The sequence below is a fragment of the Aulonocara stuartgranti genome (genome assembly GCF_965226115.1).
Source record: "Aulonocara stuartgranti genome assembly, chromosome: 10".
Lineage (NCBI taxonomy): Eukaryota > Metazoa > Chordata > Actinopteri > Cichliformes > Cichlidae > Aulonocara > Aulonocara stuartgranti.
The window spans coordinates 2,601,652-2,621,716 of record NC_138946.1 but is presented as its reverse complement, the minus strand read 5'-3'; the positions used below and the strand labels follow the sequence as shown (position 1 = coordinate 2,621,716).

General features: G+C 43.4%; 2 protein-coding genes across 2 annotated transcripts in view; one reads left to right on the top strand and one right to left on the bottom strand.

Annotated features, from left to right (window-relative positions):
* Positions 1 to 20,065, top strand: part of LOC309715203 (uncharacterized protein) — a 56,008-nt gene that overhangs the window by 14,379 nt on the left and 21,564 nt on the right. The window lies entirely within an intron of this gene.
* On the bottom strand, positions 10,466 to 14,946 carry LOC309715138 (uncharacterized protein). Its single transcript, XM_082547984.1, has 2 exons — positions 10,683 to 14,946; positions 10,466 to 10,493 (listed from the first exon to the last, which is right to left on the bottom strand). Exon 1 carries the CDS (start codon positions 14,935 to 14,937, stop codon positions 11,026 to 11,028), a length of 3,912 nt encoding a protein of 1,303 aa, XP_082404110.1. The 5' UTR covers positions 14,938 to 14,946; the 3' UTR covers positions 10,466 to 10,493; positions 10,683 to 11,025.

The window sequence follows — 20,065 nt, the reverse complement described above, 5'->3', positions numbered from 1 at the left end:
GATACCTAGATACCTATTAGATGTGACGTTTTCAATTTCAGTCCCTTAAATGGTTTTAATCTTAAGAAACGTTGATAACAACTCTTTGCCATTTGAGAATAACATGAAGTTGGATTTCTTTGCATTTAATACTGTGAGAAAAGAGGAGACGACCCAGCAACATGGACACTGTGTTCAAGCTGACGTTAGGTTACAGCATTTATAGAAATAACAATATGTTTAGTCTGTTTACCAAAATGTCATGATCAGCTGTGACAAAAACCTTCCTCAAGTCATGAAAAAGAGTAGCACAATGTTGTTCACTACTTTAATTGCCAGTTATTGTGCTGTGTTGTTGGTTGAATCCTAGCTATAAACCTGATGGTTTATAGGTGAGTTTGTGGGGAATGACAATGAACTATAGCCAGCAAAGAGCATCCTGACGCAGGAGTCTTTGTTCTCCAACTGAGAGAGAGAATGATGTACTACAGCAGTGATCACGTCTGTGCTAGATACACATATTACAATATATTTAATATCTATCGATTTCAGTAAGACTATTTATCTGAAGATTTAAGCTGCTGCATAAATTGAACATTTACTAATATCTCAAGAGATGGACTAGCATACATAAAACACTCTTTCTTTTAAGCAAGAGTACAAATACAGTTACCCTGTGCTTGTTTTTAAAACACTATTTTTTCTACTTCTACTTCTGCACAGTTTGTAATAGCAAACTTAAATCTAGGCTGAAGAAAACATTCCAGCTTTTGTTTGATGGGATTGCTAAAGCAGGAAATCCAGTCCATCTGAGTCAGCTCTACACAGATCTACAAAGAAACGTTGTTTGAAATAAGAGTAAACCAACAGAATAAATTTTCAGGTGTATCTTAAAGGTAATAGGCACGTTGCGATTTCATTTACAAATCATCCAGCGATTGGTTAAAGATGGTGAAAGTTTATCTGCTGTTGTACAGTAGCACGGTAAATCATTAACGAATCTGCTCCTTAAAAAAATTGCGTCTTCCATTGACGTGTTTCACTGTTAAATAAACTTGGTAGGTTTTTGACTGCTGTTACACTGCAAATACTATAATGTGGTATAATAACCTATAAATAGCTAAATGACTGCAACTGCTTTCAAAAAAATGCATATATTGTTTTAATGTTATAATGGCAATGGTAATCTTATCAGTGAGACAGTCTGTCTTGATATCTCAATAACATGAGCAATGCCCACTAGTAGGGATGGGTATTGATAAGATTTTCACGATTCTGATTCCATTTTCGATTCTGTTTAACGATTCGATTCTTTATCGATTCTTTTTAAAAAAGGAGAACACTAAGGTCGATTAGCTTAGAACTTTGTTTTATATCTTCTCTTTGAACAAGATAGAAATTTAGGAGTAACATGGCCTTACAAACCCAACAGTGAGATCTTAAGAGATCCAGCCTACGGCTCTTCAATGAGGTGTCACTGCGTTCCCAGGAAAAAAAATTGTAAATGTAAAATAATAAAATAAATATTCTTCTGTAGCAATAACAAAGTATACCATAAATTATTCTGTAGCAATTACACAAGAATAGCCAGTAATGTCCCTGCCTACAATTAAACACATTCACTTACTGAAAATCATCTGCTGTGGCAAACGGCTGCAAGCCTTTGACCACAAACTGAGTCACTGCTCGGTGACATTCGTCTATCCTGGCCTGAAAGGAGACGCTGCCGGTAGACTGCAGCGAGAACTGCCAGCATCTGAGCCAGCCAGACTCTGTCTGTCTCATCATGGTCACCTACATGCACAGTAATGTCAGGTTCTATAATAAGGCAGATCGCGCTAACATAATATGCACTGTTAGTTGATTATTTACCTGCCGCATTAACGGGAGAGGACGTGCAAACGTTACCGCTGCTGCTGGGTTGAGATTCACGAGTCCGGAGCGGAATTAAAAACACATTTGCAAAAATGGCAAACAATTCCAAGGAATTGAAACAGTGGGAACTGGTTCTCAACAAGAACTGGTTTTCGACACCCATCCCTACCCACTAGTGTATGAAGTAACAAGATAGCTTAAATTGTCACAGCTGGGGCAGCAGCCTTGTGATGTGTGGAAAAGAGGACTCGAATGCAGCACTTACTGAGATGCGAGGGTGGTTTATTATGAATGACAGAACACAAAGTGGGGATGGAAAAAACAGAACTCAGGATAAACTAAACTGTAGTATGGCAAACCTGAACACAGGAGGAGGACAGAAGGGAGAGTACACAGTGGATGACACAAAGAATGCTGGGTAGAGACAGAGAGATGTGGAGAAACAACGGATAATAATAATAATAATAATAATAATAATACAACAAACACAAAATCACTGAGCCTATGGACTCAGTACCATGACATAAATTGAGATGTTGATAATCTGACATCAATGCTTATGTCCTATGACTACTGCACAGTTGGCACAAATTGTGCAGCTATGCAAATAATCACTCAACCATGAATGGTTTTTATTTACAGACAGGAAAGTTTGTAATGTCTGTACAAAAAAAGCACTTTTATAGCAAATGTTGTCAATTTTGTCTCTTTTGTTTTCTCCTTAATCTTGCTGTCTATACCCAACCACGATGTCCAGCAAGACAATAACCTGAATGTCTTTATTTGTGTTTGGAATGATTTTTTTAAATATAATTATTTATATTTAAAAAGAATTCATTCAATGGAACATTAATAGTTCACTGAAGCTGAGGGAATGTGCTGGATCTGCACTAACATGTCCTGAGCAGATACCTGTCCCAGGTACTGATATGAACTTTATCTGTGAACGCACCTGTAGAAGTTTCCTGCAGTAAACTATAAGAAGCAGGTCAAACATCAGGATACCAACGCTGATTTCTGTATAATTGTTTATCTCCTCCGCACATCGCTGCCTTATCAAGGTGGAGGGGTTTGTGTGTCCCAGGGATCCCAGGGGTATGTTGTCTGGGGACTTTTGTCCCCTGTTAGGGTTTCCCATGGCAAATTGGTCCTGGGTGAGGGACCAGACAAAGAGGGATTAAGAAAACCCCTATGACAAGACCATCGAGGGAACAGTTCACCCAACCCTGGGATAGGGTTACCGAGGCCCCGCCTTGGAGCCAGGCCCGGGGACCGTGCCCGAGGGCGAGCATCTGGTGGCCGGGCCTTAGTCCATGGGGCCCGGCCACGCACAGCCCGAAAAAATGGACATGGGCCCATGTAGGGATCAGGTGCAATGTGAGCTGGGCAGCAGCCAGGAGCGGAGGTCCTGGCCGACCAATCCCTGGCTACCAAGACTAGCAATTGGGTCATGGAATGTCACCTCTCTGATGGGGAAGGAGCCTGAGTTAGTGCATGAGGTTGAGCGGTACCGGCTAGACATAGTGGCTTGGGCTGTTATGTCTAGCCAACACCTCTCCAGCCTCCTGGAGAGGGGGCTGGACTCTGTCTCAGTCTGGAGTTGCCCCTGGTGAGAGGCGGTGGGCATCTTGGTATCGCCTCGGCTTGCTACTGGTATATTGGGGTTTCTCCCAGTGGATGAGAGGGTTTGTTCCCTTCGCCTTCAGGTCAGGGAATGGGTCCTAACCGTCGTCCATGCTTATGTGCCGAGTGGAGGTTCAGAGTACGCAGCCTTCCCTGGGTGGGGTACTGGAGGGTGCTCCTCCTGGGGACTTTGTTTTCCTACTGGGAGACTTCAATGCTGACGTGGGCAATGACAGCGAGACCTGGAGCGGCGTGATTGGGAGGAACGGCCTCCCGGATCTGAACCCGAGGGGTGGTTTTTTTTTGTGGACTTCTGTGAAAACCACAGTTTGGCCATAAAGAACACCATGTTCGAACATAAGAATGTCCATAAGTGCACGTGGCACCAGGACGCTCTAGGCCACAGGTCGATGATTGATTTTGTAATTGTATCACCAGACCTGAGGCCATATGTTTTGGAAACTCGGGTAAAGAGAGGGCTGACCAGTCAACTGATCATCACCTGGTGGTGAGTTGATTGAGGTGGACGGCAGGATGCTGGACATACCTGGCACACCTTGTTATGACCCAGGTCATTGTTGCCATGTGGTGCTGTTACTCGCCGCACCATGCGGGGGCATTGTTTGTACTCGGTGATGTCTGTGTTATATAAGTTTCCAGTTGGAGGCTGACCATTGGTGGAAGAGGGAATGAGGCCAGCTACAAATTGGGACCTGACTGGGCCGGCAGCTAGTGATGGGCAGATGAAGCTTCATGAAGCACTGAAGCTTTTCATCCAATTGGTTCACCCCAGCGCAAAGCTTCTTGAAGCTTCATTTGCTCTAGTAGGACACCTACTGGATGTAAAAATATTAGCTGGCATGAATTTGAAGAGTGTGGCCTTTTGCACACAGCCTGTAAATGTCAACAACAAAAGGAGTGTGTAAAACATGTATATTGTAGTGATGCAGTATACTGTGTATATTTATAGTGGCAGTATGGAAAATGATTATTTGGAAATGCTTAAAATGGAAATGATCATTTACTGTGAGGTGTGGTTGGGGTGTGGACAGTAGTTGTGCTTTTGTAACGTTAAGGTATGGACAGCTACACTCCTGCCTGTTCACATTTTATTCTGTAAAAACTACATTTCACTGCTTTTGTGACCTTTTTAGTGGGGAGAACATAGCTAGGATTTAATGATTTAACAAATCTTTTAAATTCTTTGTCCTCCACAATGCTAAATGGCCTCTTCATCTATTGGAGATTGTTCTCCTGAGGAAAGACAATAAAGACAAAGCACAAATATAAATATCACACACGTAACTTATTACAGTTGTATAATATTGTTATATCATTTAGTAACATTACTGCATGCTATATTATCACGACATTTGATGGCTCACCTGGTCTTGCTCCATAATCGGTGTTCCCCTTATTCTCATGCAAAGCTCTGTAGTGCCTGAGCATGGATGAGGTGTTGTTGTTATATCCCAGCTCCCTGGCACATAGCAAACACTTCACCTTGTACAAAAGTAAAGACAGCTTAACATAAATTGTATTGCACCATCAGTATTATGAAAATACATCTTCTGTAGAAATTTACATACTTTGTTGGGAGGAATAAAATCACAATGTTCCCACACAGGGGAGGACATCCTCCTCTTCTTAGCTGGCCCCATTCTCTCCTGACTTTCCTCACTCTCATAAACCTCCAAACTGTCTCCAAACTCTCACTAACCGCAACTCTCCATCAAACACCCACATTTTTGAATGAAGTCTGAGGGTTTATATCTGTCATGGCTCGCGGCAAAGTTCGAACCACTTCATGAACCAGTCACGTGGTACAGCCGGGCAGCGAGGCTTCGGACGTCATCATTTTCAGCTCCTCCCATAAATGAAGCAAGCCTCGATACACGCATCGCGGAAACGCCCCCTCAATTACTCAACACAAGCTTCGAAGCCTCGATACAGAACGTCACATCAGTACCGGCAGCCTCTCTTACTACTTCCTGTTTCCAGTGAGCTGCGCGTTTGGGGCCCTTCATGGCGTGTGACAGAGCTAGGCTGCAGTAAAAACAGTTTAGAGAGTCGTATCTGGACATGGTAGCTGTAGTGGTGGGAAGACATTTCTTTTACAACCTTTTTCTCCTGTTTCTGGTAGGGAGACAGGTTAGAGGTTTGTATTTTCTTTTGGGGTTGACTCACTATACAGGGAGTGCAGAATTATTAGGCAAATGAGTATTTTGTCCACATCATCCTCTTCATGCATGTTGTCTTACTCCAAGCTGTATAGGCTCGAAAGCCTACTACAAATTAAGCATATTAGGTGATGTGCATCTCTGTAATGAGAAGGGGTGTGGTCTAATGACATCAACACCCTATATCAGGTGTGCATAATTATTAGGCAACGTCCTTTCCTTTGGCAAAATGGGTCAAAAGAAGGACTTGACAGGCTCAGAAAAGTCAAAAATAGTGAGATATCTTGCAGAGGGATGCAGCAGTCTCAAAATTGCAAAGCTTCTGAAGCGTGATCATCGAACAATCAAGCGTTTCATTCAAAATAGTCAACAGCGTCACAAGAAGCGTGTGGAAAAACCAAGGTGCAAAATAACTGCCCATGAACTGAGAAAAGTCAAGCGTCCAGCTGCCAAGATGCCACTTGCCACCAGTTTGGCCATATTTCAGAGCTGCAACATCACTGGAGTGCCCAAAAGCACAAGGTGTGCAATACTCAGAGACATGGCCAAGGTAAGAAAGGCTGAAAGACGACCACCACTGAACAAGACACACAAGCTGAAACGTCAAGACTGGGCCAAGAAATATCTCAAGACTGGTTTTTCTAAGGTTTTATGGACTGATGAAATCATTGTTGGAGATGGCACCCAACACCACTGTGAAGTTTGCTGACGACACAGTGGTGTTGGGTGCCATCTCCAACAACGATGAGGCGGCCTACATGGATGAAGTGAAGAATCTGGCATCGTGGTGCCAGGACAACCACCTCCAGCTGAACGTCTGCAAGACCAAGGAGCTGGTGGTGGACTTCAGAAGGAGTCAGCACAGAGACTACAAGCCCATTATCATCAATGGAGCTCCAGTGGAGAAGGTGCAGTCCTTCAAGTATCTTGGTGTCCACATCTCCTCAGACCTGACATGGGCTGCCCACATTCAGGTCCAGACCAAAAAGGCTAGGCAGCGCCTGTATCACCTACGACAACTGAGGAAGTTCAGGGTCTCTCCAAAGATCCTCAGGATTTTCTATACAGGCGCTGTGGAGAGCATCCTCACACAGAACATGACATCGTGGTTCGGGAACAGCTGTGTGAAGGACCAAAAAGCTCTCCAGAGAGTGATCCGTACAGCAGAACGCTGCTGCAGGATTGCTCTCCCCCCGCTTCAGGACACCTACACCAGGAGATGCCGGACTAGAGCAGCACAGATACTGAAGGACCTGTTCCAACTTCTACAATCTGGTAGAAGGTTCCTCATCATCCGGGCAAGGACAGAGAGACTCAAGAGGAGCTTCTATCCCCAAGCCATCCGTGCCCTAAACACACACACCCGCCCGCTCACATCATCTATAATTGACTGAGACAGGACTCAGTCAGGACTCTTCCAGACACTCTAAACCAAGGCACAATGTACATTCCAAATTCCTTTAATTTTAAATATGTTTATATTGTCTATCCTGTAAAATAGTCAGATGTCTATTCATATTAATGTACAGAATTCACCTGCTTACTGCTACTACTGCACATTCACCCAGTGTGTATGTATATGTGTGTGTGTGTGTGTGTGTGTGTGTGTGTGTATATATGTATATATATATATATATATATATTGTTCTTCCTCTACACCCCCCCCAAATTTTTGCACATGTCGAGGAGCATGTCAGGCTACATTTCACTGTGTGTTATACTTGTATAACTATGCATGTGACAAATAAAGAACCTTGAACCTTGAAATGAGAGTGAGTCTTGATGGGCCAGATGGATGGGCCCGTGGCTGGATTGGTAAAGGGCAGAGAGCTCCAGTCTGACTCAGACGCCAGCAAGGTGGAGGTGGAGTACTGGTTTGGGCTGGTATCATCAAAGATGAGCTTGTGGGGCCTTTTCGGGTTGAGGATGGAGTCAAGCTCAACTCCCAGTCCTACTGCCAGTTTCTGGAAGACACCTTCTTCAAGCAGTGGTACAGGAAGAAGTCTGCATCCTTCAAGAAAAACATGATTTTCATGCAGGACAATGCTCCATCACACGCGTCCAAGTACTCCACAGCGTGGCTGGCAAGAAAGGGTATAAAAGAAGAAAAACTAATGACATGGCCACCTTGTTCATGTAACGCAATCTGTACTTACGCCAAACCTTTAATGCGTGGAAATCAGGACTGTTGACCTTGGGCAGTTCACTAGGTGTCGGTGTCATCAATTTCACCCCGATGTTTAACCCAGAATCACAGTTTCTCTAGAAATAGGTTACAAGAAATCAAATGTATCCCAAATATCTGTATCCCATCAGAGGCTAGTTTCGTAAAGGAGATTGGTAGTAGCTGCTCCACCACAGGAACAATAAGGCTTCCAGCACACAATGGACACCACAATTACTTAACATAAACACATTTATTAGACACAATTTTAAATAATAAACCCTTTTTTTGCAGTGTCTTTCCACTCAGTGTCCCAAGAAAAATAAAATAAAATAAATACATAAATAAACTCAAATATGTATCCCTTCAAGGTCCTTTGGCCAAAAGAAAATCACCTGAGCTCAGGGAAAAGTAAAGTGCATCGTTGGGGCCCTTTGAATTGTTCCTACCGCTCTGTTGGAACGGTGTAGCATCCAATAATAGCATCCAGCAAGCAGAAGCATCCACCCGCAGCAACGACCATCTATTTGCCAGGACGGTTCAGCAGAGTCATCAGATGAGGACTTCCACAAGGCAGTTCATCCAGTAGGATCCAGGGCACCAAAAGGGCAAACAAACCAGCCTACACACAAGTGTGCAGAAGAATTAACTAAAATGTTCATAAGTCTCAGTACCACTGACTCAGTGTCCATATCACTAATGGCTTATTAACAGTCTTACCATCATAATAATACAGGTTTGTCAAAATAAAAACATAACAGAACATAAATGCTGTTAACAATGCTTATTAATGCTGTTCTCTTAGGCATAATATAATAACTCTGTAACTGACCTCGTGTCAGCCGCCATTTTAGGACATTAGCCAGGCTCACTTAATGGCTAGCTTGCTAACAGTCAGCCAATAACACATGTTATACAATATTTAGCCTCTTTCTTAACAAACATGACAGTGGTAGATTTGATACCTCGCTGCAGCATAATAAGGCACAAAACTAGTGATGGCCCGCTTGAAGCTGATGCTCCGGAGCGTGTGTCGAAAAAAACAACACACTGGTTCAGAAGCACTGTGTCGAGGCTTGCTTCGTTTGGCAAAAGTCACGTGACCAGTGACGTCCGAAGCTTCATTACGCACGTAACTGCTTCGGTACCTGATTCAAACGGATATAAGGAAGTGAATCATCCACGGGATACGTGGAGTGTGTTGATGGTGACAGATAGCGAAGAGGTGATCATTCCACTGACAGATATGGAGCCAGCGAGGAAGAGAGGACGTTCTGGCGTGTGGAAATATTTTGAGTTGATTTTGCTCAATGACCTGACATAGATCATGTTTTTACTTTGCAAGTTCTTGATTAGGGGTGGGTTTTGACTATCGCTTTTCTGATTACAATCCATGCTAAATTGAATAAAGTGATATTGATTCATTACAATCCTGTGCCGATTTGTAAATTAACGTTATTATGCCTGAAACGCCAGCATCTCAGGTTAAACCTCACAACATGTCGTCAAACACCATACAGCTAAAACAGTAACTGGGAGCAGGTTTACGGATTCTGCATACAAACGTGAACACAGAGCGCGGACCCGACGCGTCAGAGTCAGATTTTGATGTGTCGTCCGGTCCGCGCTGTGTTTGCCTCTTTTTTTTTTGCTGGCTTCTGCAGCTGCAGGTTTCATAACTCTCTGTTTACATCTCTAATTAAATCTCACATGTGTCAGCTTTATTTTAATAGATACGAAATTATGGATATATACTAGAGCTGGGCGATATGAGATTTTTTCATATCACGATATGTTTTTTTCATTTCAGACGATAACGATATCTATCACGATATCAGCCAAATAACTATATTTGTAAGATTTAAATGTGCCGTTGCTCACAAGTAAAATGTGAAATAATCAGCAGCTTGTTTTTATTTAAATATTTATTTCCCATAATAAGTTCAACAGGGTAGATGTACTTAAGGAACATGAGACTTTTTCAGATAAATAAAGGCAAATATTGCAAACTACACAAAAGGCAGCCGCTAAAGCGTTTAAGTTTCAAAATAGAACAAACGAAACAGACTAAATTGTCAATTCCACTTAGAAACAAAATATTAATTCTAAAAATAAATCTTAGTTTGTTTTACAGAAGAACAGACAAAACTGACTGACTTTTGTCAATATCAAATAAACTGAGAACTAAAAGGAAATTCTCAATCTCTCCTTGTTGTATAGCTGAGCTTTTCAAACAGTTTTAACAGTTACTTTAGTCTGACAAAAGCCGAATGACGAATTAGCGCTTCCAGTCAGAGACTGAGGCTACGTCCACACGTACACGGGTGTTTTTGAAAACGGAGATTTTCCGTTTTCGTTTTAAAAAATAATCCCGTCCACACATAAAGGCAGAAATGAAGGAAAACGCTGCTATGAACATGCCAAAGCAGCAGGTGGCGCTAGATTCCTAACCGTGCAGAAATGTTGGCCAATCAGAAGTCTAGAAGCCTCGGTGGGAAAAAGTAAACAAAGCTGGGGCATAGAAGCAGAATCGAGTCGTATGTGTGGACGGACAGTAACTGTGTGTATATGTAAGCATTTAAACACTGTAGCATTCCAGCCGGACTTTATTCAGACGGGGTGGGGTATTCCAACCCATTTATTCACAAATTGCCATAGACACATCGTAAGAGCTGTAACCATAACATAAAACAAACATTCACTTGATATAACCACGTTTCTGTTATGCTAATCAATTCACAGAAAAGGCACAGGAGGTGCTAGCATCAGCCTGCTAGATCGCTCATAAACTTATTAACAATCAAGTAATACATTTACAAATTGTCCGAAATGTAAACAACAAGTACAACACACAAACATACCTGTTCGCCTTCCAGCTAGATGCTAATTTTAAGATGGATGGAAAACGATAACCTTCTCATTTAATCCTTTCTGCGGCAAGCAGTTGCGGTACGATCTTCCTTCCCGGAAGTTGCCCGTTACGAATTTCAAAATAAGAGTTTAATCTATATTATAAAGTATAATTCGTTCAGGGATTTAACTGTTTGAAAAATATCAAATAAACAAATAATCTGGGTCATTTACACTCCCACCAAATCATTAGTGTTCAAAAACATAACTCCATAAACATAGGAAGAAAGAACACAATGATTTCATAATACAAATAATGACCAAACAACAGAAGCATAGTATGCAAGGAATGGACTAGTCACCTTCCAACAATAAGACTAGTTTTTGAACTGGCCGTTCGAGCACTGACCGCTTAGTAAGACGTTCACCATTTTTGCCAAGTTTCCTGTCACCTAGACAGAGCTTCACTCTCCTAACCAGTCCATCTCTGTCCATTGTAGTCTCTACGACTCTTCCCAACCTCCATTCATTTCTGGGCAAGTCTTCATCCTTCATTATGACTATATCCCCAATCTGCAGGTTTCTCTTTGGGGTGTGCCAGCGTTGTCTAAAGGCAATGTTGGCTAAGTACTCTTTCTGCCAACGGCTCCAGAACTGCTCGGCCAAATATTGTACATGGCGCCATCTCTTTCTCGCATACATATCTTCCCTTATGAACTTGCCGGGGGGAGGAAGGACCATGGTAGACTTCAGGGTAAGTAAGTGGTTTGGTGTCAGTGGCTCAAGACTGTTGGGATCATGTAGGTTTTCAATAGTGAGAGGACGACTATTAACTATCGTCATTGCTTCATAGAAGAATGCTCGGAGGGAAGCATCAGGTAGGTTTCCAGGTGAGAGTCCAAGGGTCGCGTTGAGAACACTCCTGACTGTTCTAATTTGACGCTCCCACAATCCACCAACATGACTTGATCCAGGAGCATTTAGGATGAAGTCACACTGCTTCTTAGAAAGGAAGTTCGTCAGTTTATCACCATCTAATTCCGTGAGGGCTTCCTGCAGTTCATTCTTGGCTCCTAGGAAGTTACTGCCTTGGTCAGATTTGATCTGGCGTACGGCTCCACGTATAGCAATGAAGCAGCGCAGTCCAATTATGAATGAGTCTGTAGATAGATCCTCCAGCATTTCAATATGGATGGCTCTGGAGGAGAAGCAGGTGAAAAGGAGACCATATCGTTTTCGCACACTACGTCCTTGCTTGCTATAGAAGGGTCCAAAGCAATCCATTCCACAGTAGGTAAAGGGTGGAGATGGATTTACTCGCTCTGGAGGGAGATCGGCCATTTTCTGTTCTTCAGTCCGTCTCCGAAGCTTCCGACAAACTACACATCGGCGAAGATAGGATGCAACCGTCCTGCCAATTCCTGGTATCCAGTAACCTCTTGTCCTAATTGCACTGAGAGTCATCCCCTTGCCTTGATGTTTGACTTCTTCATGACAGTATGCTATGATCATCCTTGTAACATGATGTTCCTTTGGAATGATGGTAGGGTGTTTAACTGAGAGAGGAAGGTTTGAATCACGGAGTCGACCTCCCACCTTAATCACACCATTGTTGTCCAAGAAGGGGTTGAGGTGATGTAGCTTGTTATGAGGTGGCAGCTGACAACCTTTCTTCAGTAGCCGCACTTCCTCCGAATATGTTTGTCTCTGCAGATCTTTGATGATGAGGCGCTCGGCTTCTTCTCTTTCCTGCACTGTAGAGAGGCCGATTGACTTATCCTTGTTGATCCTTCGAAGAATGCGAGCCACTGCACAGATGGCACGAGTCCAGGATGAGAACTTTGCCAGCCGATAAGTAAGAGAATCTTGTTCTACAGTTTCCGTGTTTAGAGTCCGTGTTTCCTTAACTTCTGGATCTCCGACTGACAGTTCCGGAGCCACCTCTTCTGAGAGGTCAACTCCCTTTTCCCATAGAAATGCAGGGCCGGTAAACCAGTCCGATGATATTAGCTCATGGACAAAACAACCTCTAGAAGCACGATCCGCAGGATTCTGGTCAGTAGGGACGTATCTCCATTGCCTTTGATTCGTGTAGAGATGTATCTTCTGGATACGGTTGGCTACGAATGTATGAAAACGTCGAGCCTCATTATTGATGTACCCTAGTACAACCTTGGAATCGGTCCAAAAATGCTCTTCAATGTCCGCATATCCAAGTTCTTCCTTCAAAACATTGCTGGTTTTCACAGAGATGACTGCAGCCGTCAACTCTAATCTTGGGATCGTGGTGACCTTTGTTGGGGCGACACGAGATTTGGCCATGACTAAAGCACAGTGGATGTCTCCTTCTTCATTGCTAAGCCTCAGATATGAACACTGTCCATAGCCAGTAGTGCTTGCGTCGGAGAAGTGATGTAACTCACGTTTAATAACCCTTCCGAAATCTGCCGGGGCATAACTTCGGGGTATATTTATCCTCTCCAAGTTGTTGAGGTCGTTTTTCCATTTCTCCCACCGTGGACGAAGTTCGTTGGTTAGAGGGTCGTCCCAACCTGTTCCATGGCAGCACATCTGCTGCAGCACTTCCTTTCCAATGAGCAAAAAGGGGGCTATGAGACCCAAGGGATCGTACAGGGATGCAACAATGGACAATATGCCTCGACGTGTTGCAGGCTGTTCCTTAAGGTTGGTGCTGATCTTCAGGCAGTCTGATTCGACGTGCCATTGGATACCCAACGCTCTCTCTGAAGGTAAGTTATCAAAGGCAAGGTTGAGGTCTTTAATGTCTGATGCACGTTCAGTTGCTGGTATGCTTACCAGGACAGCTTTGTCATTGGACACAAACTTGTGGAGCCTAAGACCACCCAGGGCACAAAGTTTTCTGGCTTCTTCTGCTAACTTGATAGCCTTCTCTGAGCTGTCTGTACTTGTGACTCCATCGTCGACATAGAAATTTCTCAGAATGAACTGAGAGCCTAATGGGTATCGGTCCTTATTTTCTGTAGCCAAATGCTTCAATCCGTAGTTCGCACAGCCAGGGGATGAGGCTGCGCCAAAGATATGCACCCTCATACGGTATTCTTGGGGCTGTGCACCGAGATCTCCTTTCTTCCACCAAAGGAAGCGCAGGTAATCCTGGTCTGACTTCTTCACATGAAATTGGTGAAACATTTTCTCTATGTCGCACATCAATGCAATGGAGTGCAACCGGAAGCGAAGAAGTACACCGTTGAGATTGTTCATCAGGTCAGGTCCAGTGAGCAGATGATCATTCAAACTGGTTCCCTGGTACTTGGCAGAGCAGTCGAACACCACGCGCAGTTTGCCTGGCTTCTTGTCGTGGAATACACCGTGATGAGGTATGTACCATTTTTCGCCCTCTTTCCCATCATCGTGGACTTCCTCTGCATCACCCCTTTCTATGACCTCCTCCATGAACTTGATATACTGTTCTTTGTACCCTTCATCCTTTAACAGCTTCCTCTTTAGATGGCTCAGACGTATGACTGCAAGCTGTTTGTTGTCAGGTAAGGTAGGTCTCTCCTTAAAGGGCAACGGCATCTCGTAGTGACCTAGACTGTTCTTTTCGATGTGGTTCTTGAGTTTGTCCAGGAACAGGATGTCCTCCTGAGACACTGGTTTGCCGTCTTCCTTAGCATCCTTAAAGTCAGACTCTAGAATGCGAATGGCATCTGCCGGAGTGACTGGTGGGAGCTCCCTGACTGCAACTCGGAAGCACTGTCCCGCCGTACTTGAGGTGTCGGGGCATGTCGACGTACCACCAACTATGCTCCATCCTAAGTCGGTACGAATTGCATAAGGCTCATCGTCTCCTCCCGTTATGACGTCTCTTGGTGCCATTGCTCGTGCGCAGTTATAGCCTATCAATAAACCAACCTCACAGTCCTGTAGAGGTGGAATCTCTTCTATGACCTTGGAGAGATGATTCCACCTTTTAGCTGTCTCGCATGTTGGGATATGGGCTCTGTTTACTGGTATGCAATCCTTGGTATAAGCAGGAGGAAGGTCGATGAGGAGGGAAGAGCGATAACCCCGAACACAAAGCCCTGAGACTCTTTGGCTCTTTACGATCACGTCGCGTCCAATCATAGTAGTTAACTTCAGCTTAACTGGACAGGAATCTGCCTTTAATACATCACTCAGTTCCTGGTCAACAAACGTCGTGTCGCTTTGCGTGTCCAGCAAGGCGTAAACCAGTTTCTCAGTTCCTGTATCCTTTTTTGACACCCACACAGGCACAATCATTGATGTGTTAGTTGGCTGTCCGGTAATCACTGACATTGAAGTTGCAGCAGCCTCCGTTTGGCCGGCATTGCTCAGGATAGTGGTTTCCTGTGGCAGAACTCTTTCCTTCTTTAAATAGTTGTCATCGTGTAAACAAGTGGGATGTTTACCCTTGCACGTGTTGCATGAGTGTCGATGTCGACAGTCTTTTGCACTATGTCCAGGTTTGGTGCAGCCATAGCAGAGCTTATGTTCTCTGACAAAATCTTGACGCTCCTCCAGAGTTTTAGCAATAAACTTGGGACATCCATGTAGTCTGTGTTGATTATTTTGACAGAAGGCACAAGGAGACCTTTCCTTTCCTTTAACTGGCTTGAGCCTCTCGGTGTCAGCCTCAGTCTGTGTGTTTAGAACGCTTGCCTTGTTCCTCTTAGGGTCTCTGCTGCCTTGTTTTGCAGTGCTCGACTCAGAGCTGCGGAGGGCATAAGCTGAGGTGATTGGATTACAAGCAATCTCTGCCTCTGTCGCCATAAATGCGGCGAAGTCCTTAAAACTGGGGAATTCCTTATTGCCCTTTAAGGCTTCAGTAACCTTCCTGTTCCAGTGAGATGCTATCCACTCTGGTAGTTTAAGGATTAGCTTCTTATTCTCTTCACAGTCGTTCAGTATTTCGAGGCTCTTCACATGTGTCATTGCATCTTGGCAAGCGTTTAAGAAATCTGAGAAGTCTCTTAATCCTTCTGCATCTCTTGGTTGGATCTTTGGCCAATCTGTGAGCTTATCTCTGAAGGCTTTCTGTATAATAAAGGTTTGGCCATATCTGTTATCCAGTTTGTTCCACGCATCCTTATAAGCGTCGCTGTCATTCCTATAGAAAGTTCCTTCTAATGTTTTACGAGCTGGGCCGCCTACATACTTCCTCAAGTAATAAAGTTTGTCTGCTGGGGAGATGGCCTTTTTGTCAATAAGTGACATGAATGAAGTTTTCCACTCAATGAACTGAATGGGGTCCCCACTAAATACAGACGGCTCTGGAACTGGAAGTCTATTTAGAGCCATACTGTCTTGTAGGGCTTGGGCAAGGGATGACACGTTTAGGTCGGGTGGCGATGCTGTGACGGTGGGAGTTGGAGGGTTGATAGCAGGGGGAACATGATGATTTCCCACTGAACTATTAGAGGAATGGAGACTGCCTTCCTGCGAGGCTACCTGCCTGTAGACTTGCAGTTTGGCCCGAGCAGCCCTCAAATTCTTTTCTGCTTGAAGGCGTTCAAGTCTGCGTTTTTCTACTTCCATTTTTCTGTGCTGTTCCTCTATCTTCTCCATTTGTCTCTCTTCTTCCAGCAACCCTTCAAATTCGACTTCCTTAGCAGCTAGCTCTGCTGCTGCATCCGCCTGTTTGAGTGTCAGAGTAGTGCTTTTGTGACTACGGATTGACTTTGTCACTCTAGATGCAGTGGATCCATAGATGGAGCGTGCGTAGCTGTTCTTAAGCAGCTCCCTGAGACGGCAATGTACTTGTTCTGCATCATAATCACCATCGAGATCTGACATTCTCTCGTAGGTAACTTTCATAATTTCGGCTGTAACTGCCTCACAACTGTCAACGTGACGTCTTAATTCTGGAGAAGGTGTAATGTGACTTCGTATTTCAAGGTAAGCGTTTAACACAGTTTCTTTCTCTTTCTCCAAAGAATCCATCAAAGATGCCAGCTCGCCTTTACTAATGTCTGACTTGAGCTGCTCTCTTGACTCTCGGGCTCGAATCTTCCATCTTTCGTACGTTGAGATGAACTTTCTTTCCCTTTTTCTTGCTTCCTCCTGTTGCATTTCGAGCGCCTTTGGAGTTGGGATTTTTGTTCGAGTGGAACGTCGGAGGCCTTCCTTAAGCTCACCTTGTAAGTTGTTCAACGTTTCTTCTCTGCGTTGAATTTCCTTCTCCAAAATTTCTATTTCCGTAGTTTCTGATGTGTCTTCAAGAGACGCTTTAAGCCCTTTGATTTTATTCTGCAGGTCGACTATCTGATGCTCTAGTTCTGTTTGTGAGGAGGGAGTCTCCATTTCCTTCGTGTTTATGTTATTTACTTATCTAATTTGCAGGCTTTAGTTAATGAGCTGCTTGTGGTTACTATAACTTACAGGCTGCATTAACAGAAGGGAGGAGAATCTTTGCACTTTAAACCAAGTTGAAATAGAAGTGGATAACCAACACAACATTGAGAAGAAATGTATAAAATAATGAATGCAACCTGCTAGCTGTTGCAAACTGATGTGGTAAAGTAAACCTCTTATGCTAAACACAGATCAATACACCATTACTATTGTACAGTTACAAATTGAACTAAATGCCCCTCTTTCACCCCCTTTTGAGTCAGTAGAAAGAATGATAAATATACAGTAGTGGTGGTAAATACCAATAAACAAAATTACTTCACTTGTTATTACTTCATGTCCGTCGTGTCTTAATGCAGCAGATGTCCACAGTAGTTGACGACCTTCTCTCTCCCTTTAACCACCACTGATGAGAATGAATGTCCTTTCCTTGTCGATTAGAATGAAATGTTCCATACCTTTTCTGACCGTCACATCAAACCATTAAGCCAGCTGCATGATGATTATAAAGTCTCTGTCTAGAAGACCCATAGAATGGCACTGAGTTGCTCCGTGAAATGTCTTGTCAATCCCAGACGAATAGCAACACAGCTCCGTGACTCGTCCTCGTGGTTCCGTGGTGCAGGATGGCAGCAGGATGATGCGGGGGATCAGCTCTTACTGTAGCATTCCAGCCGGACTTTATTCAGACGATGCACTCAATGATCATTACGGATGGACCATGGTGGGGTATTCCAACCCATTTATTCACAAATTGCCATAGACACATCGTAAGAGCTGTAATCATAACATAAAACAAACATTCACTTGATATAACCACGTTTCTGTTATGCTAATCAATTCACAGAAAAGGCACAGGAGGTGCTAGCATCAGCCTGCTAGATCGCTCATAAACTTATTAACAATCAAGTAATACATTTACAAATGTAAACAACAAGTACAACACACAAACATACCTGTTCGCCTTCCAGCTAGATGCTAATTTTAAGATGGATGGAAAACGATAACCTTCTCATTTAATCCTTTCTGCGGCAAGCAGTTGCGGTACGATCTTCCTTCCCGGAAGTTGCCCGTTACGAATTTCAAAATAAGAGTTTAATCTATATTATAAAGTATAATTCGTTCAGGGATTTAACTGTTTGAAAAATATCAAATAAACAAATAATCTGGGTCATTTACAAACACTGCAGAGAGTAGAATTAACAGTATTGTAGAAATTCATTTCACCGAAACAATAACGTGGCGCACAATGTGACGCATGCACCAGTTTATTGTATTTCCAGACTTGCTTTCATTTACAGTGCACGCTACTCTGTTTTTTGTCAGACTTGAAATAGCAGAAATACCTTCACACTACGGAACTTCTATGGCTCTTCCGTTCGACAATCTCTCCGGCGTTGGAACCATCATCTGTTTTCTCTTCGGTCACGCTCGGTTGATTTTTCTAGTCGGCACACTCATTTCCTCCATTACCCGCTGGCTGCTTCCCAAACAAATACACATGTGCGGCTTGGCACTTGTGCTGTACGTAACAAGTCACGTGACGTGACGCTGCGGCTGTGATTGGTTCGGCTCTGCGCTACTTTATTTGGATTGGCTGACCTTTTTTTTTTTTTTTTTTTTTTAAGAGGACAAGAGCGGCGAGGTCTATCGCGATAGCTTAATTTCTCTATCGAGTAAAAGTTATATCGCGATACATATCGTTATCGTTCTATCGCCCAGCTCTAATATATACTGTTAAATGATCAGAACTGTAATATTTCTGACTGAGGCAAAACTTTCCAGATTCCAATCAAATTGAATCGGATCCTGTATCGAATCACAATGATTCTACAAATCAGTGACGATGCAGCCGTACTCAGCTCCCTAAGCATTTTCCCTTTCCAGTTCACAATCAATCCCACCCCTAGGTCAAAAATATGTATAGGACAATTGGCCTCATCTAATATTTTGTATGAACCTGTCCAGCTGTCCAGTGATTAAATGACAAGTAGATGGAGGCAGGACTTCACAGCAGGGGCATACTCCATAATGTGCTGTGCATTCTCATATGTATATTATATATATTGCTCACTTATTGTATTTACCAACATCAAGGAGTTATGAGCAAAGAAAGGCCACACCATAGTGCATGTTTAAATAGGGAAAGTTTATTGATCAAAATGTATTACGCAAATACGCATTACATTTTTTCAGCCCCCCAATCGAGTAAACAAAACCAATTACATGTTCAAAGCAACGGAACGGTGGCCCAATATCAGAGAGAACTCCACTCTTGAGTGAGCAGTGATGATTGAGCAGTCCGTTTTATTTTGCAGATTCAAGCTGCTCTCCAAAATTTTCACCACCAGATGTCACCGGAGAGGACTGTGTTGAAAAGCTTCGAGTAATGAACCGTTTTTCAATACAAGCTTCAGTGCTTCGGAAAGCTTCATTTGGCCATCACTACACAAAACATTTCATACGAACATGAGCTGCAAACTAACTCACCAGAGGGGTTCGTGTAATGGCGAATGGCTGTCGGATTCAGCTCAGCTTCACGTTCGTAACCGCTACAAGACTCCTTTTTCTAACAAGATATTAAATCATTAGCTTCACATATAAAAGGTTTTTAAAACTATTTACAGCAACTCAAATGTCTACTGTACCCGAATTTCCAGCTCGCAGAGGGCACGAGAGCAGCATGCGCCTCATCGGACGAACGGAAGGAAAAAACTCTGTAGCTGGACTAGAGAGTGGCTAAGCGCACGGCACAGTGGTGCGTTCAGTGACTACAAATAATCAGAAATCCCATACTCAAACAATGATCGGGTTACATTCACCTGATCTGAACCCCATTGAGAACCTGTGGTCCATCATCAAATGTGAGATTTACAAGGAGGGAAAACAGTACACCTCTCTGAACAGTGTCTGGGAGGCTGTGGTTGCTGCTGCACGCAATGTTGATGGTGAACAGATCAAAACACTGACAGAATCCATGGATGGCAGGCTTTTGAGTGTCTTGCAAAGAAAGGTGGCTATATTGGTCGCTGATTTG